Source organism: Ranitomeya variabilis, chromosome 4 (assembly GCF_051348905.1).
Source record: "Ranitomeya variabilis isolate aRanVar5 chromosome 4, aRanVar5.hap1, whole genome shotgun sequence".
NCBI lineage: Eukaryota > Metazoa > Chordata > Amphibia > Anura > Dendrobatidae > Ranitomeya > Ranitomeya variabilis.
The window spans coordinates 115,327,940-115,355,392 of NC_135235.1; the positions used below are offsets into that span (position 1 = coordinate 115,327,940).

Consider the following 27,453-nt stretch of genomic DNA (forward strand, 5'->3'; position numbering starts at 1 on the left):
CCCCTGTGCTCTGCCTGGGGCCCCATATGCTGCCTGGGGCCCCTGTGCTCTGCCTGGGGCCCCTGTGCTCTGCCTGGGGCCCCATGTTCTGCCTGGGGCCCCTGTGCTCTGCCTGGGGCCACTGTGCTCTGCCTGGGGCCCCATGTTCTGCCTGGGGCCACTGTGCTCTGCCTGGGGCCCCATAAGCTGCCTGGGGCCCCTGTGCTCTGCCTGGGACCACTGTGCCCTGCCTGGGGCCCCATATGCTGCCTGGGGCCCCTGTGCTCTGCCTGGGGCCACTGTGCTCTGCCTGGGGCCCCATATGCTGCCTGGGGCCACTGTGCTCTGCCTGGGGCCCCATATGCTGCCTGGGGCCCCTGTGCTCTGCCTGGGGCCCCATATGCTGCCTGGGGCCCCTGTGCTCTGCCTGGGGCCCCTGTGCTCTGCCTGGGGCCCCATATGCTGCCTGGGGCCCCTGTGCTCTGCCTGGGGCCCCTGTGCTCTGCCTGGGGCCACTGTGCTCTGCCTGGGGCCCCATATGCTGCCTGGGGCCCCTGTGCTCTGCCTGGGGCCCCATATGCTGCCTGGGGCCCCTGTGCTCTGCCTGGGGCCCTTGTGCTCTGCCTGGGGCCCCATATGCTGCCTGGGGCCCCTGTGCTCTGCCTGGGGCCCCTGTGCTCTGCCTGGGGCCCCATGTTCTGCCTGGGGCCCCTGTGCTCTGCCTGGGGCCACTGTGCTCTGCCTGGGGCCCCATATGCTGCCTGGGGCCCCTGTGCTCTGCCTGGGGCCCCATATGCTGCCTGGGGCCCCTGTGCTCTGCCTGGGGCCACTGTGCTCTGCCTGGGGCCCCATAGGCTGCCTGGGGCCCCTGTGCTCTGCCTGGGACCACTGTGCTCTGCCTGGGGCCCCATATGCTGCCTGGGGCCCCTGTGCTCTGCCTGGGGCCACTGTGCTCTGCCTGGGGCCCCATATGCTGCCTGGGGCCCCTGTGCCCTGCCTGGGTGTAGGACACTGGTGACGTCACTTATCTCCGGACATTAGCTCCGGACATTAGCTCCGGACATTATCTCCGGACATTAGCTCCGGACAAAGCCACGGAAGTTGGCACAAATTGCAGGAAGTAGTATTCTAGGCAATTATATATATATATGTCAGTGAGACACATATAGATATATATATATATATGTATACACCTATACTATGTGTAGACATTTATTCTACCTATTCTATTCTGTCAGTGTGATTTTACTGTACGCTGCACTGAATTACCGGCTTTTCTATAGAACACCGGTGCGTATTTCTCGCAAGTCACACACATGGTCCGTGTGTAATCTGTAATTTTCTCGCCCCAATAGACTTTCATTGGTGGATTTTTACGCTGACAAACGCAGCATGCTGCGATTTTCTACGCCCCATAGAGAATCATTGGGCCGTGTGTAATGCGTATTTTCTGGACGTATTTTCTGCGCTCATACGTCCGTAAAACTTGCTAGTGTGACGCCGGCCTAAATCTGTAAAATCTGTATTCAGTGAAGATAGATTTTCCCATTACTGAGATAGGAGATGACAGTTGGTGCTTATTAAATTTTATGGAGAGGGGTGGAGGAAGAGGAGGATAGAGCAGCTAGAGGCAGACAGACATTCTGAAAACAGTTTTGAAAAATAGTTCCAGGTCTCCATAGAACATTCGCTGTTTCACTGAATACAGATTTTACTCGTGAATTAAGAATTTTGAGAATGAATGATCAGTTCAGGAGGAGAAAGAAGCAGATATCTCTTTAATAAGATATATTACAAAGTTTTTTATTTTCACATGTACTATTGATTCATGAGAAAAAATAAAAATAAAGTGATGGTTACTCTTTAAATTGTCATGTTGCACATTTAATATGATGGCTTAATATTTGAGATGGATTGGTACCGCACCAAGCAGAGGGGGACATACCAATGGTGCAACCTGTGTAGATGGAGGGGGACCCAAGAGGTGAGGGGGGCACTTTCATCTCCATAACAGGTAGCATAGCATACTTTATGATGAGCTATTGAACTACAAAGGTCCATATATTATTCTTGCACAGGTCACTGTTCTGTCTGTGTCCACTCCAGGCATCAATGTTCATCAAAAAATTGATTACGTTTATAGTTTTAAAAAATCTTACATTTAGTCCACAGCTACAATGTTTCTGGATTCTGTAGTGGGTGGACAACCAGTGCAATGGCTGGCACAGGGTGGAGGCATCAGTGTAGTGGTTGGAAAGGAATATGATCCTGGCTGCTGCATTCAGGACGGATTGGAGAGGGGAGAGTTTAGTAAGAGGGAGACCGATTAGTGGAGAGTTGCAATAGTCCAGACGACAATTAATAAGAGCTACAGTAAGAGTTTTTTCAAAGTCAAAGGTAAGAAAAAGTCAAATTCAGCATGTAAGTGATGTAAGGAGTGAAAGAAAGATCAGAGTCAAAAATAACCCCAAGACAGCGGGCATGTTACTGGAGAGTAATGGTAGAAGCAGAGGTAGGTTAGTGGAGGGAGAAAACGCAAGTTCAGTTAGATATAAGAAAGACCTAATGTGAGAGACAGCGGAAAGACAATCACTGGTACATGTAGTAATATGAGGTGATGTCAGGAGACGATGTGTATAATTGGGGAAATGGTAAAGTGATATATACATATAAAAAAGGAAAGGTGTATAGACATGCTGCTGGGTGAAAATTACCAGTATTTTCATATTGGGACTCCCTGGGGTGGATGGATTACATGGGAGTCCCTGCTGCTAACTATGTACCATACTCATTGTACCACCACCACACTGTGCATCTGGTATTGGCTCTGATTATGTTGCACATGTGCCTGTACTAATTGTGCTATGTTATTACTCTGTATGCTGTAATATGGTTGTAGTCACTTCACCCTCACCTTACGGCTTTATATTGGTCGGTTAATTATACTCTCTGGCACATTTTGGATTAATTTATTCTTTGCATTATATAGTCACATATTTTTATATCTAGACTGTAAAGGTGACACAATATCATACAGGTGAATTCTCACCCAGCAGCTCGATTCCCTATACAACTTTCCTTAAATAAATAAAAAAAAAAAAAAAAAAAAATATATATATATATATATATATATATATATATATATATATATATATATATATATATATATATATATATATATATATATATAAAAATTAGAGCAGCACAAAGAAAGAGTCCGGGTGCAGAACCCCCCAGGCAAATACCAAACCTCAATCATAAAAATCCAGAGAAATTGGAGGCAGCACACCATTTGTAGTGAAGAGGAGCTATTTAATCAGCCCAGAAAGCGACGTTTCGGTCCCAACAGGGACCTTTCCCAAGGACGTGGCACTCATCTCACACATTGTAAGCATTGCTTTATTCCTTTCTATTATTATGGCGACATAGGGCTGATAGCCTCTTGCAATTAAGGGCTCCACATGATAGTCCATGGGAATATTTATTGTAACATGAGGAATATGCTATAGTTGATTACGGGCTAATTATATGCCTTATTTTGATTGTGGTCTATTATTACCATAGCCTATGGGATTCAGAGTATCTCTTAATTAAAAAGGGAATTTGTTGCCACGTGTGGATTTATTGTGGATACTCTGTGTGTTTAATGAGATCAGTAGCCTTATAGTCCCTCACATCTGAGGTCTTTGGTAGACTAGTTTGTATTGTAGTGTACATCTTAACTTATTCAATAAAAAATGATTTTTATTATGAATTAGGAATATTGTGCTTTTTCTGTTCCCTTCCTGTGGGACTTGATGGTGTAACGGCCGGAATTATATGTAATTGACAGCATAATTATTGCTGGATCTTTCGGTTGATTAGTATGTATGTTGTCAGTAGTATAGAATAATAGAACAATTTACATTTTACTCAAAAAATATACGGTACCTATAAAGAGAAAAATCTGACATTTTACAGTGGTCTCTTAATTTTTGCCAGAGCTGTAGTGCATGTGTATACAGTATATAGTATGTGTATTGTACAGTATATAGTGTGTATGTGTATATATATAGTATATAATGTGTGTATATATAGTGCGTGTGTATACAGTATATAGGTAAAATCAATCATTAGTATTAGGCCGGGTCACACTCAATGTGAGACACTCGCGCGAGTCTCACATCAAGTCCCGCCACTGCCGCTGGCACTGCCTCCGGCACTCGGGACCAGAGTTTGCGGCTGCATGTATTTCTATGCAGCTGCACGCTCCGGTCCCGAGTGACGTCGGTAGTGCCGGGACTTGATGCGAGTTTCTCGCATTGAACTCGCAAGTGTGACCCCGGCCTAATGGAAAGTCTCAGTGAAGTTATTGCCTAACATATACTGTAGGATGGTAACTATTTCATGTACTATAGGGAGGAAACTGCCAAACCGATAGATGATGAAGACAAAATGCAGGAGAACATCGTTGTTATGTAAGTGCAGATATTACTGGTAATATAAGAAGATATAGAGGTGTTTCTAGAAGAGAAAGGGAACGTAGTTGCCAACATCATTTATTCTCATCCCTCCCATAACCCATACCAGTCACATTTATGTGGTTTCCCAATATAAAAATATTTGGCCAAAGATGGGACGTGGCACAAGGATAGTGATTAGCTGCAGCGGTCAGGTGGGTAGTCGCTAACATCATTGCTGCAGTACACATTTATCATGTGAGCAATGGATCTTTTATTACTTTCCACCATTTTCTCCATTTTGGTCATATTATACAAATCCTCCTGAAAATGTCCCTGTCTCCACAGTCTTGTGTTTTTTTGAGGCGGTCAGGTTTGGGCCGGTCAGTGATCGAGGTCTGTACTCAGACTGCGCTTCATGGACATCTGACCGAGGCATTAAAATATTCTAATAAATTGTAGTCCACCCAACCCCCTGTCTGCACGGCCGCCACTAGGTGACAGTCAGTGGGGTCTCCATCTGGATTTGGATATCTGCTTCCCTGATATTGGGGGCAGATCCTAACGATTGGTCATCAGTATTCTCCTGGAAACCCTTTATCTGTGAAGGAGGAAATGGACACATTCTGCTAAGACAGTATCTGGGTTGGAGGGAGACACTGGGGAATTTCCTCTGTCTGCCATGTTCTGAAAATGAACCTGTTACATCCTAATCCCCCTGTGACTTGTACATTTACACCAGATGATTTATGTTTCATCTACTGTAGAGAGAACACCGAAAGCAAAGTGGAGGAGGAGCCCACCAAGAGCAGGTAAGACCAGAGACTACTGAGCAAACCTTCTAGATGACGTAATGATAGAGACGATTCCTGACTCCTGTATGTACCTGACTGCACAGACGGCGGCCATTTATTGTCACCACTCCTGTATGTACCTGACTGCACAGACGGCGGCCATTTATTGTCACCACTCCTACATCTTATATACCTGACTGCACAGACGGCGGCCATTTATTGTCACCACTCAGCATCTTATATACCTGACTGCACAGACGACGGCCATTTATTGTCACCACTCAGCATCTTATATACCTGACTGCACAGACGGTGGCCATTTATTGTCACCACTCCTGTATGTACCTGACTGCACAGACGGCGGCCATTTATTGTCACCACTCCTGTATGTACCTGACTGCACAGACGGCGGCCATTTATTGTCACCAATCCTACATCTTATATACCTGACTGCACAGACGGTGGCCATTTATTGTCACCACTCAGCATCTTATATACCTGACTGCACAGACAGCGGCCATTTATTGTCACCACTCAGCATCTTATATACCTGACTGCACAGACGGCGGCCATTTATTGTCACCACTCAGCATCTTATATACCTGACTGCACAGACGGCGGCCATTTATTGTCACCACTCAGCATCTTATATACCTGACTGCACAGACGGCGGCCATTTATTGTCACCAATCCTACATCTTATATACCTGACTGCACAGACGACAGCCATTTATTGTCACCACTCCTGCATGTACCTGATTGCACAGACGGCGGCCATTTATTGTCACCACTCAGCATCTTATATACCTGACTGCACAGACGACAGCCATTTATTGTCACCACTCCTGCATGTACCTGATTGCACAGACGGCGGCCATTTATTGTCACCACTCCTGCATCTTATATACCTGACTGCACAGACGGCGGCCATTTATTGTCACCACTCAGCATCTTATATACCTGATTATTAACAGATTTTGTAAGTTTTTTCCCTGAAGGTTCTTTGCTGCCTTCAGATTGGACAGCGCCATGTTTGCAAAGGTTTCCTTTTGGATTCTTGTCAAACAAATGACATGCCATTAGTTATACAACCCCTGGCAAAAATTATGTAATCACCGGCCTTGGAGGATGTTCATTCAGTTGTTTATTTTTTTATTAAAAAAGCAGATCACAGACATGGCACAAAAAACTACACAGTCATTTCAAATGACAACTTTCTGGCTTTAATAAACACTAAAAGAAATCAAGAACAAAAAATGTTTTAGTCAGTAATGGTTACTTTTTTAGAACAAGCACAGGGGAAAAATTATGGACTCACTCAATTATGTGGGAAAAAATAATGGAATCACGAAAAACAAACAAACAAAAAAACTCTCAAACATCACTAGTATTTTGTTGCACCACCTCTGGCTTTTATAACAGCTCATTGTAACCTTGTTTTTTTCTGTTTAGGTGTTTATGATGGCTTTCGTTTAGCTTTTCTGTATGTAAATCCCATTTCCTTTAGGCAGTTTCTTAGAGTTCGGTCACAGACGTTGACTCCAGTTTCCTCCTATTCATTCCTCATATGTTTTGTTGTGCATTTCCTGTTTTGGAGACATATTGCTTTAAGTTTCCGGTCTTGACGCTTTGATGTCTTCCTTGGTCTACCAGTATGTTTGCCTTTAACAAGTTTTCCATGTTGTTTGTATTTGGTCCAGATTTTAGACACAGCGGACTGTGAACAACCAACATCTTTTGCAATATTGCGTGATGATTTACCCTCTTTTAAGTGTTTGATAATCCTCTCCTTTGTTTCAATTGACATCTCTCGTGTTGGAGCCATGATTCATGTCAGTCCACTTGGTGCAACAGCTCTCCAAGGTGTGATCACTCTTTTTTAGATGCAAAATAACGAGCAGATCTAATTTGATGCAGGTATTAGTTATGGGAATTGAAATTTAGAGGATGATTCCATATTTTTTTTCCACTTAATTGAGTGAGTCCATATTTTTTCCCCTCTGCTTTTTCTAAAAAAGTAACAAATACTGACTACAACATTTTTTGTTCTTGATTTCTTTTAGTGTTCATTAAAGCCAGAAAGTTGTCATTTGAAATGACTGTAGTTTTGTGCCATGTCTGTGATCTGCTTTTTTATTAAAAAAAATGAACAACTGAATGAACATCCTCCAAGGCCAGTGACTACATACCGTAATTTTTGCCAGGGGTTGTATTTCCACCAGATTTTTTTTTTAAACCTCTTCAAGGAAGAAAAAAAAAAGAAAAAAAAACTCATATAAACATATAAATTTTTTAGGTAGATTTTTGAGAGGATTTAGTTAAAGAAGTTGTCCACTACTATAACTTTTTTTTTTTTTTTCATAAATCTTGCTATTATGGGCCACTGAAAACATCTACTGTGTTTATTTTAGCAATATTACCTTTTATCATGCTGTAGCAGCACATTTTAGTGCTGGATTCAGCTCTCATGGGGTTAATCGACAACTTCCTTTCTCCTGAGTCATTGTGCTCTAATACTACAAGTTCCATGATGCATTGCACTGCTACTAAGCCTGAACCTAGCACACCCTCTCCAAAACACACCCAAACCCCTCCCTCCTCTAGCTTCAAACAGATTTGTGATGTCATTTCTGTCCAACCTCCTCTTTTACATTTGTCCAACCCACACTCCATTACACACGGATAGATGATAGATAGATAGATAGATAGATAGATAGATAGATAGATAGATAGATATGGGATAGATAGATAGATATGGGATAGATAGATAGATAGATAGATATGGGATAGATAGATAGATAGATAGATAGATAGATAGATAGATAGATAGATAGATAGATAGATAGATAGATAGATAGATAGATAGATAGATAGATAGATAATGTCCATATCCATGTTTCTAAACCCCTTCACCCCCTGGAGCATTTTTGGTTTCCTTTATCGCTCCCCTTCTTTCCAGAGCCATAATTTTCCCGTCAATATGGCCATGTGAGGGCTTATCTTTTGCGGAACAAGTTCTACTATTGAACGCCATCATTGGTTTTACTATGTCGTGTAGCAGAAAATGTGAAAAAAATTCAAAGTGCAATGAAATGGCAAAAAAAGTGCAATCCCACACTTATTTTTTGCTTGGCTTTTTTGCTAGGTTCCCTAAATGCTAAGGCTGTGTGCACACGTTGCGGATCTGATTGAAGATCCGCAGCGTTTTTTGCTGCACTGAATTGCATCAAATCCGCAGTGTAGTGCACAACCAATGTAAGTCTATGAGAGCCGCAGACTTGTTGTGCACATGCTGCGGAAAAAGCCGCACTGAAACCACACCAAGAACTGCATCAAAACCGCACCAAAAACTGTATCAAAACCGCACCAAAACTGCGAAACTGCACCAGGTTTTGATGCAGTTTTTGGTGCAGTTTTGATGCAGTTTTGATGCTTTTTTTGGTGCGGTTTATGCGCGGTTTTAATGCCGTTTTTGGAAATAAGTAAATAAACGGAAAATGTGCATGATTTGAATGGAAACATGCATGAAAAAACGGATTCCAAGGCCAGATTCATCATTTCACAGCTCAGTTTCATACTTTTTTTGCCGGATCCGTCGCTGTGCGTTTTTTCGCCGGACAGAAAAAACGTTCCTCTGTATGTGTTTTCCATCCGGCGGAAACAGCGTTTTTGACGGATTCGGCAAAAAACGGATGAAACTCTATGAGAAAAAGACGGATCCGACGGAAATGGATCTGTTTTTTTCAAAACTCGCCGGATTGTGTCTCACGGCAAAAACCTGATGTGTGAAAGCACCCAAATATATGGATAGATACATCTATGTATCTATAGATATATCTATAGATAAATATATCTATAGATAGATATATCCATAGATATATAATAGAAAGGCCGATGTTTCTATAAGGCTACTTTCACACTTGCGTTTTTCGCAATCCGTCTTTTTGGGAAAAAAACGGATCCTGCAAATGTGCTCGTAGGATGCGTTTTTTACCCATAGACGTGTATTAGTGAGGGATCGCGACGGATGGCCACACATCGCGTCCATCGTGCAACGGATGCGTCGTGTTTTGGCGGACCGTTGGCACATCCGTCACGTCTGCCATTTTCTACCGCGCATGCACGGCCAAAACTCCACCCCCTCCTCCCCGGACTTCAGAATGGGCAGCGGATGCGTTGAAAAACTGCATCCGCTGCCCACGACGTGCACAAATTTCACAACGTGCGTCGGTACGTCGGCCCAACGCATAGCGATGGACCCGTGCCGACGCAAGTGTGAAACAGGGCTTAATGAGCGTTTAATTTAATAAAAAACTGAAAAAAACGGCGTGGGCTCCCGCGCAATTTTCTGCGCCAGAGGGGGAAAGCCGACGGCCGAGGCCAATATTTGTAGCCTGCTATGAATATCAGCCCGCAGCTGTCTGCGTAGCCTTTACTGGCTATTAAAATAGAGGGACCCCCCAAAAAAATGACGTGGGGTCCCCCTATATTTTATAGCCAGAAAGGCTACGCAGACAGCTGCGGGCTGATATTAAAAGCCTAGAGAGGGGCCATGGATATTGGTCCCCCCCACCCCCCGGCTACAAATACCAGTCCGCAGCCACCCCAGAAATTGCGCATCTGTAAGTCTACGTTCACATTAGCGTTCGGCGCCGCAGCGTCGCCGCATGCGTCATGCGCCCCTATATTTAACATGGGGGCGCATGGACATGTATTGTGCTGCGTTTTGCGACGCATGGGTTTTTTTGGCCGCAAGCGTTGGGCGCAGAGGACGCAGCAAGTTGCATTTTTTTTTGCGTCCAACTTTCGGCCAAAAAGGACGCATGCGTCGCAAAACGCAGCGTTTTAGCGTGCGTTTTGTTGCGTTTTTGTTTGCGTTGTGCGTTGCGTCTCCGACGCTGCGGCGCACAACGCAAATGTGAACGTAGCCTTAGATGCGCCACCAATTCCGGCACAGGCTGGTTTCACACTTGCGTTTTTGGACGCTGCGTTTTAGCGATAAAAAACGCATGCGTTTTTTTCCTATACTTAACATTAAAAACGCATGCGTTTTTTCGCATGCGTTTTGACGCGTTTTCGGCAACGCATGCGTTTTTGAATGCGCGCGTTTGTTTGCGTTAAAAACGCATGCGTTTTTATAGAAAAAAAAACAGAAAAACCACTGAAAAACCACCCACCACCATCAGGGTGATAAAGGGATCCAAACCCTACCCCTAACCTCACCCCTAACCGTTTAATGAACATTTTATGACATAGTGCCACGATATTTCAGTGCCACGTATATAAGTGCCACGATATTTCAGTGCCACGTAAGTGCCACGTGCCACGTATGTTAGTGCCACGTATGTAAGTGTCACGTATGTAAGTGCCACGTATGTAAGTGCCACGTATGTAAGTGCCACGTATGTAAGTGCCACGTATGTAAGTGCCACGTATGTAAGTGCCACGTGCCACGTATTTCAGTGCCACGTATTTCAGTGCCACGTATTTCAGTGCCACGTATTTCAGTGCCACGTATTTCAGTGCCACGTGCCATGTATTTAAGTGCCACCTATGTAAGTGCCACCTATGTAAGTGCCACGTGCCACATATTTCAGTGCCACGTATGTCAGTGCCACGCATGTCAGTGCCACGCATGTCAGTGCCACGTATGTCAGTGCCACGTATTTCAGTGCCACGTATGTAAGTGCCACGTGCCACGTATGTCAGTGCCACGTATTTCAGTGCCACGTATGTAAGTGCCACGTGCCACGTATGTCAGTGCCACGTATGTCAGTCACGTTTACGGTTAGGGTTGATGTCACCGCTCTATAGGACCCTCAGTGACACTGACAGGAGGCAATGGCTCCTGCAGTGTATCACTGAGGTTACTAAAGTTCACTGGTCTCACTTTATGGCAAAAAGCTGCGTGGGAACTTTCTCATACAGCATGCCATAAAGTGAGACTAGGGACTATTTTCTCACAGGGGCGTAGGAATACATTGTGGGGAATACATTGTGGAAGGATACCTTCCTCCCCTCATTGTGTTCCTGGAGCCCCTGGAGAGTGGTTGCATCAGCAGAGGCTCCTGCTCTCCACGGGAGATCGTCGAGGGACACTCGTTTTAATTGGATTTCTGCGGATCAGGGAGTATTGTCATGTTCTCAATGGCAAGAGAACATAGCATCAGCATATATAGGAACTAGCTCTTGGAAGATGGGAACTGAGCTGACCATGAACTAAACCTAACACACAACTAGCAGTGGCCGGGTAGCATGCCTACGTTGATTCTAGATGCCCAGCACCAGCCGGAGGACTAAATAATGCTAGCAGAGGGAAATATTAGTCCTAGCTCACCTCTAGAGAAATACCCCGAAAGGAGACAGAGGCCCCCCACATGTATTGGCGGTGAATCAAGATGAAATAACAAACGTAGTATGAAAATAGGTTTAGCAAATTTGAGGTCCACTTACTACATAGCAGAAGACAGAAAGGGCACTTTCATGGTCAGCTGAAAACCCTATCAAAACACCATCCAGAAATTACTTTAAAACTCTGGCATTAACTCATAACACCAGAGTGGCAATTCCTGTTCACAAGAGCTTTCCAGACACAGTAACGAAACTACAGCTGTGAACTGGAACAAAATGCAAAAACAAACATGGACAAGAGTCCAACTTATCTAGTAGTTGTCTAGGAGCAGGAACAAGCACAGAGAGGCTTCTGATAACATTGTTGACCGGCAAGCAACTAACAGAGCAGCAAGGTTATATAGCGACTCCCACATCTTGATGGGAACAGGTGAACAGAGAAGATGAAAACACCAGTTCAATTCCACCAGTAGCCACCGGGGGAGCCCAGAATCCAAATTCACAACAGTACCCCCCCCTCAAGGAGGGGGCACCGAACCCTCACCAGAACCACCAGGGCGATCAGGATGGGCCCTATGAAAGGCACGAACCAGATCAGAGGCATGAACATCAGATGCATTAACCCAAGAATTATCCTCCTGGCCGTATCCCTTCCACTTGACCAGATACTGGAGTCTCCGTCTGGAAACACGAGAGTCCAAGATTTTCTCCACAACGTACTCCAACTCACCCTCAACCAACACCGGAGCAGGAGGCTCAACGGAAGGCACAACCGGTACCTCATACCTGCGCAATAATGACCGATGAAAAACGTTATGAATAGAAAAGGATGCAGGGAGGTCCAAACGGAAGGAAACAGGGTTAAGAATCTCCAATATCTTATACGGGCCGATGAACCGAGGCTTAAACTTAGGAGAAGAGACCCTCATAGGGACAAAACGAGAAGACAACCACACCAAATCCCCAACACAAAGCCGAGGACCAACACGACGGTGGCGGTTGGCAAAAAGCTGAGTCTTCTCCTGGGACAACCTCAAATTGTCCACCACCTGCCCCCAGATCTGATGCAATCTCTCCACCACAGCATCCACTCCAGGACAATCCGAAGATTCCACCTGACCAGAGGAAAATCGAGGATGAAACCCCGAATTACAGAAAAACGGGGACACCAAAGTGGCAGAGCTGGCCCGATTATTGAGAGCGAACTCTGCCAATGGCAAAAAAGCAACCCAATCATCCTGGTCAGCAGACACAAAACACCTCAGATATGTCTCCAGGGTCTGATTAGTCCGCTCGGTCTGGCCATTCGTCTGAGGATGGAAAGCGGACGAAAAAGACAAATCTATGCCCATCCTAGCACAGAATGCCCGCCAAAATCTAGACACGAATTGGGTCCCTCTGTCAGAAATGATATTCTCAGGAATACCATGCAAACGAACAACATTTTGAAAAAACAGAGGAACCAACTCGGAAGAAGAAGGCAACTTGGGCAGAGGAACCAAATGGACCATCTTAGAGAAACGGTCACACACCACCCAGATGACAGACATCTTCTGAGAAACAGGCAGATCTGAAATAAAATCCATCGAGATGTGCGTCCAAGGCCTCTTAGGAATAGGCAAGGGCAACAATAATCCACTAGCCCGAGAGCAACAAGGCTTGGCCCGAGCACAAACGTCACAAGACTGCACAAAGCCTCGCACATCTCGTGACAGGGAAGGCCACCAGAAGGACCTTGTCACCAAATCCCTGGTACCAAAAATGCCAGGATGACCTGCCAACGCAGAAGAATGAACCTCAGAGATGACTCTACTGGTCCAATCATCAGGAACAAACAGTTTATCAGGTGGGCAACGATCCGGTCTATCTGCCTGAAACTCCTGCAAGGCCCGCCGCAGGTCTGGAGAAACGGCTGACAATACCACTCCATCCTTAAGGATACCTGTGGGCTCAGAGTTACCAGGCGAGTCAGGCTCAAAACTCCTAGAAAGGGCATCCGCCTTAACATTCTTAGAACCCGGTAGGTATGACACCACAAAATTAAACCGAGAGAAAAATAATGACCAGCGCGCCTGTCTAGGATTCAGGCGCCTGGCGGTCTCAAGATAAATCAAGTTTTTGTGGTCAGTCAATACCACCACCTGATGTCTGGCCCCCTCAAGCCAATGGCGCCACTCCTCAAAAGCCCACTTCATGGCCAAAAGCTCCCGATTCCCAACATCATAATTCCGCTCAGCGGGCGAAAATTTACGGGAAAAGAAGGCACAAGGCCTCATCACGGAGCAGTCAGAACTTTTCTGCGACAAAACTGCCCCAGCTCCGATCTCAGAAGCGTCGACCTCAACCTGAAAAGGTAGAGCAACATCAGGCTGACGCAACACAGGGGCAGAGGAAAAACGGCGCTTAAGCTCCCGAAAGGCCTCCACAGCGTCAGGGGACCAATCAGCAACATCAGCACCCTTCTTAGTCAAATCGGTCAATGGCTTAGCAATATCCGAAAAACCAGCAATAAATCGACGATAAAAGTTAGCAAAGCCCAAAAATTTCTGAAGACTCTTAAGAGAAGAGGGCTGCGTCCAATCACAAATAGCTTGAACCTTGACAGGATCCATTTCAATGGAAGAGGGAGAAAAAATATATCCCAAAAAGGAAATCCTCTGTACCCCAAAAACACACTTAGAACCCTTCAGACACAAAGAATTAGACCGCAAAACCTGGAAAACCCTCCTGACTTGCTGGACATGAGAGTCCCAGTCATCCGAAAAAATCAGAATATCATCCAGATACACAATCATAAATTTATCCAAATAATCGCGAAAAATATCATGCATAAAGGACTGGAAAACTGACGGAGCACTTGAAAGACCAAAAGGCATCACTAAATACTCAAAGTGGCCCTCGGGCGTATTAAATGCGGTTTTCCACTCATCCCCCTGCCTGATTCGCACCAAATTATACGCCCCACGAAGGTCAATCTTAGAGAACCACTTGGCCCCCTTTATGCGAGCAAACAAATCAGTCAGCAACGGCAATGGGTATTGATATTTTACAGTGATTTTATTCAAAAGCCGATAATCGATACATGGTCTCAAAGAGCCGTCTTTTTTTGAAACAAAGAAAAAACCGGCTCCTAAAGGAGATGACGATGGACGAATATGTCCCTTTTCCAAGGACTCCTTTATATATTCTCGCATCGCAGCATGTTCAGGCACAGACAGATTAAATAAACGACCCTTTGGGTATTTACTACCCGGGATTAAATCTATGGCACAATCGCACTCTCGGTGCGGAGGTAATGAACCAAGCTTGGATTCTTCAAAGACGTCACGATAGTCAGACAGGAACTCAGGAATTTCAGAGGGAATAGATGATGAAATGGAAACCACAGGTACATCCCCATGAGCCCCCTTACATCCCCAGCTCAACACAGACATAGCTCTCCAGTCGAGGACTGGGTTGTGAGATTGCAGCCAAGGCAATCCTAGCACCAAATCATCATGTAGATTATACAGCACCAGAAAGCGAATAATCTCCTGGTGATCCGGATTAATACGCATAGTTACTTGTGTCCAGTATTGTGGTTTATTATTAGCCAATGGGGTGGAGTCAATCCCCTTCAGAGGAATAAGAGTCTCCAAAGGCTCTAAATCATACCCACAGCGTTTGGCAAAGGACCAATCCATAAGACTCAAAGCGGCGCCAGAGTCGACATAGGCGTCCGTGGTAATAGATGACAAAGAGCAAATCAGGGTCACAGATAGAATAAACTTAGACGGTAAGGTGCAAATGGAAACAGATTTATCAAGCTTTTTAGTGCGCTTAGAGCATGCTGATATAACATGAGTAGAATCACCACAATAGAAACACAACCCATTTTTCCGTCTAAAATTCTGCCGCTCGCTTCGGGACAGAATTCTATCACACTGCATACTCTCTGGCGACTTCTCAGTGGACACCGCCAGATGGTGCACTGGTTTGCGCTCCCGCAAACGCCTATCGATCTGAATAGCCATTGTCATGGACTCATTCAGACCCGCAGGCACAGGGAACCCCACCATAACATCCTTAATGGCATCAGAGAGACCCTCTCTGAAAGTCGCCGCCAGGGCGCACTCATTCCACTGAGTAAGCACAGACCATTTACGGAATCTTTGACAGTAAATTTCCGCTTCATCTTGCCCCTGAGACAGGGACATCAAAGTTTTTTCTGCCTGAAGCTCCAAATGAGGTTCGTCATAAAGCAACCCCAAGGCCAGAAAAAACGCATCCACATTGAGCAACGCAGGATCCCCTGGTGTCAATGAAAAGGCCCAGTCTTGAGGGTCGCCCCGGAGCAAGGAAATCACAATCCTGACCTGCTGTGCAGGGTCTCCGGCAGAGCGAAATTTCAGGGACAAAAATAATTTGCAATTATTTCGAAAATTCTGAAACCCAGATCTATTCCCCGAGAAAAATTCCGGCAAAGGAATTCTCGGCTCAGATATAGGTGCATGACAAACAAAGTCTTGCAAATTTTGTACCTTCGTGGCGAGATTATTCAAACCTGCAGTTACACTCTGAAGATCCATTACAAACAGGTGGACACAGAGCCATTCAAAGAAGGAGAGAAAAAAAAAAAAAAAAAAATTCTCAGCAGACTTCTTATTTCTCTCCTTTCTCAGCCAAGGATTTTAACCCTTTAGTGTCCGGTCAAACTGTCATGTTCTCAATGGCAAGAGAACATAGCATCAGCATATATAGGAACTAGCTCTTGGAAGATGGGAACTGAGCTGACCATGAACTAAACCTAACACACAACTAGCAGTGGCCGGGTAGCATGCCTACGTTGATTCTAGATGCCCAGCACCAGCCGGAGGACTAAATAATGCTAGCAGAGGGAAATATTAGTCCTAGCTCACCTCTAGAGAAATACCCCGAAAGGAGACAGAGGCCCCCCACATGTATTGGCGGTGAATCAAGATGAAATAACAAACGTAGTATGAAAATAGGTTTAGCAAATTTGAGGTCCACTTACTACATAGCAGAAGACAGAAAGGGCACTTTCATGGTCAGCTGAAAACCCTATCAAAACACCATCCAGAAATTACTTTAAAACTCTGGCATTAACTCATAACACCAGAGTGGCAATTCCTGTTCACAAGAGCTTTCCAGACACAGTAACGAAACTACAGCTGTGAACTGGAACAAAATGCAAAAACAAACATGGACAAGAGTCCAACTTATCTAGTAGTTGTCTAGGAGCAGGAACAAGCACAGAGAGGCTTCTGATAACATTGTTGACCGGCAAGCAACTAACAGAGCAGCAAGGTTATATAGCGACTCCCACATCTTGATGGGAACAGGTGAACAGAGAAGATGAAAACACCAGTTCAATTCCACCAGTAGCCACCGGGGGAGCCCAGAATCCAAATTCACAACAGAGTATATTGTTTGTTTATTATTTTAATATTTTTTACAGATGACAATGGCTTCGGGGATCAAAGTGACAAGTAATGGTGAGTATGCACTCTATGTTATATGTACTGTATGTATGTACTGTATGTATGTACTGTATGCGCATGTCGTCGCATGCAGCATGTCGTCGCATGGCGCATGTCGTCGTATGCAGCATGTCGTCGCATGGCGCATGTCGTCGCATGCAGCATGTCGTCGCATGGCGCATGTCGGCGCATGCTGCATGTCGTCGCATGGCGCATGTCGTCGCATGGAGCATGTCGTCGCATGGCGCATGTCGTCGCATGGTGCATGTCGTCGCATGGTGCATGTCGTCGCATGGTGTGTTGTATGTATGTATGTATGTATGTATGTACTGTGTTTTGTTTTTTTTTACATTCAACACATTAGCCGGATGATGGGACTACTACTGTATGGGACTACTACTGTCCCATCATTGGCTAATGTGTCACTCACTGTCAGTGTACCAGGCAGAGCCCGATGGGACTTGTAGCCGGCACACACACACGCACAGCGTCGGCACACACACACGCACAGCGTCGGCACACACACGCACAGCGTCGGCACACACGCACGCACAGCGCCGGCACACACGCACGCACAGCGCCGGCACACACGCACGCACAGCGCCGGCACACACGCACGCACAGCGTCGGCACACACGCACGCACAGCGTCGGCACACACACACGCACAGCGTCGGCACACACACACGCACAGCGTCGGCACACACGCACAGCGCCGGCACACACGCACAGCGCCGGCACACACATACGCACAGCGCCGGCACACACACACACGCACAGCGTCGGCACACACACATACACGCACAGCGCCGGCACACACACACGCACAGCGTCGGCACACGCACACACAGCGCCGGCACGCACAGCGCCGGCACACACACACGCACAGCGTCGGCACACACACACGCACAGCGTTGGCACACACGCACAGCACCAGCACACACACGCACAGCGCCGGCACACACACACACACGCACAGCGTCGGCACACGCACACACACACACGCACAGCGTCGGCACACGCACACACACAGCTCCGGCACACACAGCGCCGGCACACACGCACAGCGTTGGCACACACACACGCACAGCGTTTGCACACACACACGCACAGCGTCGGCACACGCACACACAGCGCCGGCACACACGCACAGCGCCGGCACACACACAGCGTCGGCACACACGCACACACAGCGCCGGCACACACGCACACACAGCGCCGGCACACACACACACGCACACACAGCGTCGGCACACACACGCACAGCGTCGGCACACACACGCACAGCGCCGGCACACACACGCACAGCGCCGGCACACACACAGCGCCGGCACACACACGCACAGCGCCGGCGGGCAGAAGCACCGGCGCCGGCGGGCACAAGCACCGGCGGGCACAAGCACCGGCGCCGGCGGGCACATGCACCGGCGGGCAGAAACGCCAGCGGGCAGAAACACCGGCGCCGGCGGGCACAAGCACCGGCAGACCCCCGGCGACCGAAGCACAGCCCAGCCACACATCATGATCCCAGCACTGAGCAGTGAGCACACACAGCCCCGCCCGCCCCCAGGACAGCCCTGCAGGCAGCCCCCAGCACCGCCCACAGCCCAGTCACTCTTGCTGAGTGACTGCTGACTGTGGGGGCTGGTCACGCCTGCTGCTGACGTCACGTCAATTTTCAGAGCCTGGAAATTGACGTGACGTCGGCGGAAATGAGCGGCGGCTGCAGTCTGGGGGTCATGTGACCCGGACTCAGCAGGAGGAATAGCGCCGCTCACAGGCGAAAACGTCAACAGAAGGTAATGGCACAATTCATTAGGGGCCCCGGGGGGGTACATTGGGGGGTTAATTGAAAGTAGTGGACAACCCCTTTAAAAAAAAAACCTACTAATCAAAACATTCTATGTGCACATACTCTTCGTGATGTAACCAAGATTTAGCTTTAGGTTGTGTTCACATTGAGTCTTTTTACTGAGTTTTCAAAGCAGAAACTCCAAATTCCTCATCAAATATTCAAAACTCCTCAAAGACTTTGGAATTTCTGCTCAGTTCCCTCTCCAAAGACTGAGGGACAAGACTCAGTGTGAACACACTCTTAAGGTCTGGTACAATGTTTTCCCCTCATTGCTCTAGTGGTTGTACCTTTGTTTTTTTATCATGATAAATCAATACAAATCATTGAATCTTGCGAGATGCAATGTAGTTTTTATAAAGTCCATGAATTCATGAAAAGTGTTGAAAAACTTGTAAGTTTTTAGGGAATGAAATGAAATCTGCAGTAATTTCCCCATTGTTTATTGGGCTTTGCAGTCCCAGCGTTCACCGTTCAGTATATATTACATGATAACGTTATTCTACAAGCCAAGTACAATTAGACAAGACGACTTATTTTTTTGATTTACGAGCTAATATACTTCTCTAACCCCACATGATCTGTCATTTATCTTTTACATCAGACATCTACTGTATTTTATAAGATGCACTGTTTTAGCAAGAAAAAAAATCATGCGTAAAAGTGTCCAGACGTCAGAGAGCGCAGACACAGTAAAGGCTTCTCCGGGACTATTACATTCACGTCCTATCCCTAGAATAGACAAGCATTGTTTAACCCCTTCTGGACAGCGCCAGCTTTCGTTTTTTGTATTATCCTACACTTCTCCCCACAGCCATAACTTTTTTTCTGTCCACATAGATGTATGGGGGCTTGTTTTTTTGCGGCACAAGTTGTACTTTTGAGTTACACTAGTTATTTTACCACAATGGACTGTCTGGCTTTCACAGGAGCTCCGTGATGAGGGGCATGGAGGCCTTCATCAGTGTCCTGTGATCACTGCACATGGGCGCATATAATGATGATCCCTAATAACGACGTAATATTAATGCCGCTGCCAAGAGTTTGACCTCGGCATTTAATAGGTTACCAGTCACGGCTGTTAGAGGTAGGTACTGACTGTGTGTCACCGCTCACCCCATGGACCCGCTCCATACACCTGCTACAGACTTCCACCATACATGTATAGTGGATGTTGGTAGAGAGTAAATCGATGGTGGTTTTATTCACGTGAATGGTGCGAGCTCAGTACCAGCACTTCCATTCATTCGGACGGTGACCAGGACAGACTATAAACGGCTACTTTCCTATTGTCCCAGAAGATCAGGAGATCCCTCATAGCTCACGAGTCTTCTGGACATATTTGCAGAGTAAGCAAGTGTACTCAGTATCATGGTATCTCTGGAAATGGAGGAAGTTTATCTTAACACTCATATTACCTTGTTTCTGTCCATTTTTAGGCTTCGATCCTTCTTCTCCTGCTTCTGTTGCTTCAGATTCTAAAACAGTGAGTGTACAAGATCCTTTGTGTACATGTCACCCGAGGTCTCGTCGTCATTCTGTAATGTGCTTCCTCTAGCTGTAAGACTAACATTTCCAGTATGATACATTTCACTAACTTATTACTAGTATATCTAACTGGTATAATTCATGACAGTCAGTATGGACTCGGAAACATTTCTCTATGTCAGCTCTTCCTTCTCTGCATTTGGGCATATAACGCATCATTCCCCCAATGGCAATGTATTACACAAAGCTCCAAATCTGTATAGGAATTGTTAGTATACAGACCAGGCCAGCATGAGATTTTTTTTTTTTTTACTTCTTGTTGCGTTTCTTTTATCCTCCTTCAGCCCCTCCGTGTATCCAGCTTAGCAGGGTTTAGCGGACCGTCCTGTTCTTCCAATGTGTAATTTCCCAGAAGCACACGGCTTCTCCTTGGTGCTTCAGGCCAGTTCACCATTCATACTCGGCCAAGCAGCCAATGGAGAAATAAAGACAACAGGGGGCACGCTCGACTGACAGCACAGGAGCTATGGCATGGCAACATGAGGGGGGATTTACCAAATGGGGAGATATAAATATGAGTTGCATTGGCATACAGTACACAAATAAATGATACTAAGTTTGTACATGCATATTATGATTTTCGGAGTGCCCTTTTAAGAGAACGGTTATTAAAGCAAACATTTTTACAATGTATGCAGTTGCCAAAGACCACATAATTTTAAAGTCATTTCCTTAACTTTTTTCTGCAACATCGTGCAGCACTGAGCCATCGCATGCAGGAATGGTCTCAGCATTAAATGACATCCTCGTGGTTCTAGCAAACTATGTAGTAAATAATTTATTCATTATTACCCAGGATAGTTAGGTGTTAAGAAACATAAAAATATAGCTAGTCTGTTACTTAAAGGGGTTGTCCTGTCATGTCACAAGATATTGATTACCTATGCTTAGTATGGGTCACTAATATCAGATTAGAGGGGTCCAAGACCCGACCCCCCAGTGATCAGCTTTTATAAGCACCGGCTTCATATAAACATATTGAATAGAGTTCCAACATGTCATCCCAGTCACTGTATATAGGTCATCACCAGACAATGCAGATCAGGTCCTAGAACAGCTTATAACAGCTGATCTTTGGTGATACAGTATATCACGAAAATGTGTAAACATTTTATTAAATCTTTTCATGATACAACACTGAAGAAGTGACACTTCAATACAATGTACAGTAGTCAGTGTACAGCTTGTATAAGAGTGTCATTTCGGTGCGCCCTCTAAATAACAACACACAGCCATTAATGTCTAAACTGGCAACAATGAGTACACCTCTAAGTGAAAATGGCCAAATTGTGCCCAAAGTGTCAATATTTTCTACGGCCACCATTATTTTCAAGCACTGCCTTTACTCTCTTGGGCATGAATTAGGCCCGCTTCTTTTTAACATATTTATTAATGACATTGTAGGGGGCATTCAGAGCAGAATTTCAATTTTTGCAGATGACACTAAGCTCTGCAGGGTAATCAATACAGAGGAGGACAGTTTTATATTACAGGAGCATTTATGTAAACTAGAAGCTTGGGCTGATAAATTGCAAATGAGCTTTAATGGGGATAAATGTAAGGTCATGCACTTGAGCAGAAGAAATAAGATGTATATAACTATGTGCTTAATTGTGAAACTCTGGGCAAAACCGTCAATGAAAAAGACCTGGGTATATGGGTGGACGACAAACTCACATTTAGTGGCCCAAGTCAGGAAGCTGCTGCAAAGGCAAATAAAATCATGGGATGCATTAAAAGAGGCATAGATGCTCATGAGGAGAACATAATTTTACCTCTATAGAAGTCACTAGTTCGACCACACTTAGAATACTGTGCACAGTTCTGGTCTCCGGTGTATAAGAAAGACATAGCTGAACTAGAGCGGGTGCAGAGAAGAGCGACCAAGGTTATTAGAGGACTGGGGGGTCTGCAATACCAAGATAGGTTATTACACTTGGGGTTATTTAGTTTGGAAAAACTAAGGCTAAGGGGTGATCTTATTTTAATGTATAAATATATGAGGGGACAGTACAAAGATTCTACGCGGATTCTTTACTGTAAGAGCAGTGAGACTATGGAACTCTCTGCCGTATGATGTTGTAATGAGTGATTCATTACTTAAATTTAAGAGAGGACTGGATGCCTTTCTGGAAAAGTATAATGTTACAGGTTATATATACTAGATTCCTTGATAGGGCGTTGATCCAGGGAACTAGTCTGATTGCCGTATGTGGAGTCGGGAAGGAATTTTTTTCCCCAATGTGGAGCTTACTCTTTGCCACATGGTTCTTTTTGTATTTTTTTGCCTATCTTTAACATGGTGTACACAGGGACATGCGTTTGCATCAGTTCGCAGGCGTCTGCGTATGCATGTGTCATTTCTCGGTGTGCGGCGGGGTCTGGCGAACGCAACATGTTGCATTTTGGGAAGCATCAAAAATCCGTCAAATATGCACAGGCATGCGGATGAGTGCATTAAAAAACACATTACTATCTATGGGACAGCATGTCTTTGGGTACGCACGTGTTCGATGCCCTTGCGTACTTCAGACTGCGCATGTCCAGGAACTGACTGATACGGTAAAGTAGATGATAAGCACAGCCCAAGGGTGGAGGTGCCGAAGGAGTAGGTGCCCAGACCTTGAACTATGATATAGGATATACTTGGCACACTCGCGTGGGTCTGATGTAATAGAGTGTTTATTACAATACATACAGTATTCAAAAGTTTCACAAACGTTTCGGTCTGCAAAGGACCTTCATCAGTGTGCTCTATAAAGAGCAGAAAAAAGGGTTATATGGAAAAGATCCTTTAAGAGAAAAAGTTGCATCAATATTGTAGGATTAAGCAGGGGATCCTGAGGATAGAGGGCTATAAACCAGCCGATTGAGCCATGAAGGAAGCTGAGGAGGAGGAGACAGACGCGGTATCCACCGCAGATCTGGGAAGCTGAATGGCGGTGGATACGGTGGTCTATGCCATATAACCCTTTTTTCTGCTCTTTATAGAGCACACTGATGAAGGTCCTTTGCAGACCGAAACGTTTGTGAAACTTTTGAATACTGTATGTATTGTAATAAACACTCTATTGCATCAGACCCACGCGAGTGTGCCAAGTATATCCTATATCAGGAACTGACTGAGACATGCCCTCCTGGAAATATCAAATGCATGCGCATAAAAACGCAAAAGCAGGCAAAAAATGCATACAAATCCATGCACACGTAGTGTTTTTTTTTTGCTGTCATGCGTAAGCTGATGCGGATAAAAAACGCTGCGTAAGCATGGGTTTGCACGTGTTTTTGCATGCGTTTGCGCATGCAGATAATATGCTGCGCACATATGCGCAAATGTGAACTTACCCTTACTATGTAAGGCCTGTCCCACACGTCCAGATAATTCCGGTACCGGAAAAATCGGTACCGGAATTATCCGTGTCCGTGTACCCGTGCGTTTCTGCAGCACATCAGTGTGGCACACGTGTGCCGCCCGTGTGCCGCCTGGGTACCACACGCACCGTGCAGGAGACAGCGCTAGAGATAAGCGCTGTCCCCCCCCACGTGGTGCTGAAGCCGCCATTCATATCTTCTCTGCAGCAGCATTTGCTGTAAAGAAGATATGAATAATCCTTTTTTTTTTTGTTTCTCGTGTTTAACATAAAGATCCATGTCCCCACCCCCCTCCCACCCCCTGTGCGCCCGCCCGCTGTTATTAAAATACTCACCCGCCTCCCTCGCAGTGTCCTGTCCTGGCCGCAGCTTCTACTGTATGAGCGGTCACGTGGGGCCGCCAATTACAGTCATGAATATGCGGCTCCACCTCCCATAGGGGTGGAGCCGCATATTCATTTCATTGACTTTAATGGGTCCCTGTAATACGTGCGCTCCCACGAACACTGACATGTCTCCGTGTTTGGCACACGGAGACACGGTCCGCAAAAAATTAATGACATCTGCACAGATGCATTGATTTCAATGTGTCTACGTGTGTCAGTGGCTCCGGTACGTGAGGAAACTGTCACCTGACGTACCGGAGCCACTGACGTGTGAAACCGGCCTTACTATGGAGTTCACTGGAGCTTCACAGTTTGCCACTAGTGATGAGCGAATATTCTCAGATAACGCATTATCCGAGAATGCTCGGGTGTTATCCGAGTATCTGGGCGTGCTTGTATATTATGTTCGAGTCCCCATGGCTTCATGATTTGCAGTTGTTATATAGCCTCAACACTTGGGGATTGTCTGTTTGTTAGGAAATCCCCACGTGTTGAGGCTGTTTAAGGCTAAGGTCACACGGCGTTTTTGCTACTTTTTTTCTGCAACAAAACCCGAGTGCCTTGCAGGAAAGAATCTGCGGCAAAAATGCAGGTTTTGCTGCATTTTTGGTGTAGTTTTTCATGTGTTTTGTTACATTCAATACGTGAGAAACTCGTAAAGCATGTCACTTCTTTCAGCATTTTTACAGCTAAAAAACTAAGCAATGCACAAAATACTGATGACAAAATAAACAATGTGTGCATGAGATTTCTGAAATCTCATAGGCTTTGCTGGTACTGTAAAAAGCAGCTGAAGATTACCATAAAAAAAGATATTTAAAAATATGCAGCAAAGATGACCAGTGTGAATTTAGTCTTAGACAGCCTCAACACACGTGGGGATTTCCTAACAAACAGGCAATCCCCACATGTGTTGCAGCTGACAGTCACAAAGAATGCAGCTGCAGAGACTCAAATATAATATACAAGCACATCCAGATGCTCGGATAACACCCGAACATGCTCAGATAAGCCATTCCCCTCAATTTTTAAACAAGGCAGTGGTGGTCTTGGAGGTGTGTTTCAGGTCGTTATCAAGTTGGAATACTACTCTGCAGTCCAGCTTCCGAAGGGAGGAGATCATTCTCCGTTTCAGTATGTGACAGTACATGTTGCAATTCCCTCAATGAACTGTAGCGCCCCACAGCCAGCAGCACTCATGCAGCCCCAAACCTTTACATTCCCACCACCATGCTTGACTGTAGGTAAGACACACTTGTCTTTGTGTTCCTCACCTGGTTGCCGCCACACACGCTTGACACCATCTGAACCAAATAAGTTTTTCTTGATCTCATCAGACCACATGACTTAGTTCCAGTAATTCATGTCCTTAGTCTGCTTGTCTTCAGCAAACCGTTTTCCGGCTTTCTTGTGCATCATCTTTAGAAGAAGCTTCCTTCTGGGACGACTGACATGCAGAAAAATTTGATACAATGTGCGTCATATGGCTTGAGCACTGACAGGCTGACACACCACCCCTGTAACCTCTGCGGTAATGCTGGCAGCACTCATATGTCTATTTTGAAAGGACAACCTCTGGATATGACGCTGAGCACGTGCACTCATATTTTTTGGTCAACCATAACAAGGCCAGTTCTGAGTGGAACCTGTCTTGTTAAATCCCTGTGTGGTCCTGGCCACTATGCTGCAGCTCAGTGTGAGGGTGTTGGCGATTGTCTTATACCCCAGGCCATCTTTATGTAGAGCAACAATTCTTTTTTTCAGATTCTCAGAGAGTCCTTTGCCATGAGGTGCCCTGTTGAACTTCCAATGACCAATATGAGAGTGTGAGAGTGATAACACCAAATGTAACCCACCTGCTGCCCATTCACACCTGTAACCTTGTAACACTAATGAGTCACATGACACCGGGGAGAAAAAGAAATGCTTAACTGAGCACAATTTGGCCATTTACACTTAGTGGTGGAATTACTTTTCTGATATAGTGTAGGTCTTGAAGATAAATCATTAATATCTTGTAATTGAAATGCGCTTTAACATTATTGTTTGTTGTATCTCCTTTCTATATAGGAAAAAGCAAGTTACCATCTGGCAACCACCTCGCCACACAACATCTGGCAACCACCTCACCACTCACCATCTGGCAACCAACCTCGCCACACAACATCTGGCATACAACCGTGACAATCACCATCGCCACACAACATCTGGCAACCACCTCGCCACTCAGCATCTGGCAACCACCTCGCCACACAACATCTGGCAACCATCTCGCCACTCACCATCTGGCAACCACCTCGCCACACAACATCTGGCAACCAACCTTGCCACACAACATCTGGCAACCATCCGTGCCACTCACCATCTGGCAACCAACCGTGCCAATCACCATCTGGCAACCACCTCGCCACCCAACATCTGGCAACCACCTCGCCACTCACCATCTGGCAACCACCTCGCCACACAACATCTGGCAACCACCTTGCCACTCTCCATCTGGCAACCAACCTCGCCACACAACATCTGGCAACCAACCTCGCCACACAACATCTGGCAACCAACCGTCCCAATCACCATCTGGCAACAACTGCATCACTCACCATCTGGCAACCAACCGTGCCACTCACCATCTGGCAACCACCTCGCCACTCACCATCTGGCAACCACCTAGCCACACAACATCTGGCAACCAACCTCGCCACTCACCATCTGGCAACCACCTCGCCACACAACATCTGGCAACCACCTCTCCACACAACATCTGGCAACCAACCTCGCCACTCACCATCTGGCAACCACCTCGCCACACAACATCTGGCAACCACCTCGCCACTCACCATCTGGCAAATACCTCGCCACACAACATCTGGCAACCAACCTCGCCACTCACCATCTGGCAACCACCTCGCCACACAACATCGGGCAACCACCTCGCCACACAACATCTGGCAAACAACCTCGCCACTCACCATCTGGCAACCACCTCGCCACACAACATCTGGCAACCAACCTCTCCTCACAACATCTGGCAACCAACCTCGCCACTCACCATCTGGCAACCACCTCGCCACACAACATCTGGCAACCACCTCGCCACACAACATCTGGCAACCAACCTCGCCACACACCATCTGGCAACCAACCTCGCCACACACCATCTGGCAACCAACCGTGCCACTCACCATCTGGCAACCACCTCCCCACTCACCATCTGGCAACCACCTAGCCACACAACATCTGGCAACCAACCTCG

The 27,453-nt window shown here is 46.1% G+C and overlaps 1 protein-coding gene across 3 annotated transcripts in view; it reads left to right on the forward strand.

Annotated features, from left to right (window-relative positions):
- Positions 1–26,960, forward strand: part of LOC143770005 (uncharacterized) — a 59,056-nt gene extending 32,096 nt beyond the window's left edge. The window contains exons 8-12 of one of the 3 annotated variants that reach the window (XR_013214518.1): positions 4,377–4,436; positions 5,186–5,230; positions 17,022–17,058; positions 20,334–20,380; positions 26,271–26,343. Coding sequence is in view for 2 of the 3 variants with exons in the window: in XM_077259150.1 (XP_077115265.1) it covers positions 4,377–4,436; positions 5,186–5,230; positions 26,271–26,871 (706 nt within the window). In the remaining variant the exon portion in view is untranslated. Of the gene's footprint in view, positions 1–4,376; positions 4,437–5,185; positions 5,231–17,021; positions 17,059–20,333; positions 20,381–26,270 lie in introns of all 3 variants that reach the window. The other 2 variants (XM_077259151.1, XM_077259150.1) reach the window with 2 other exon arrangements.
- Positions 26,961–27,453: the final 493 nt, after the last annotated feature.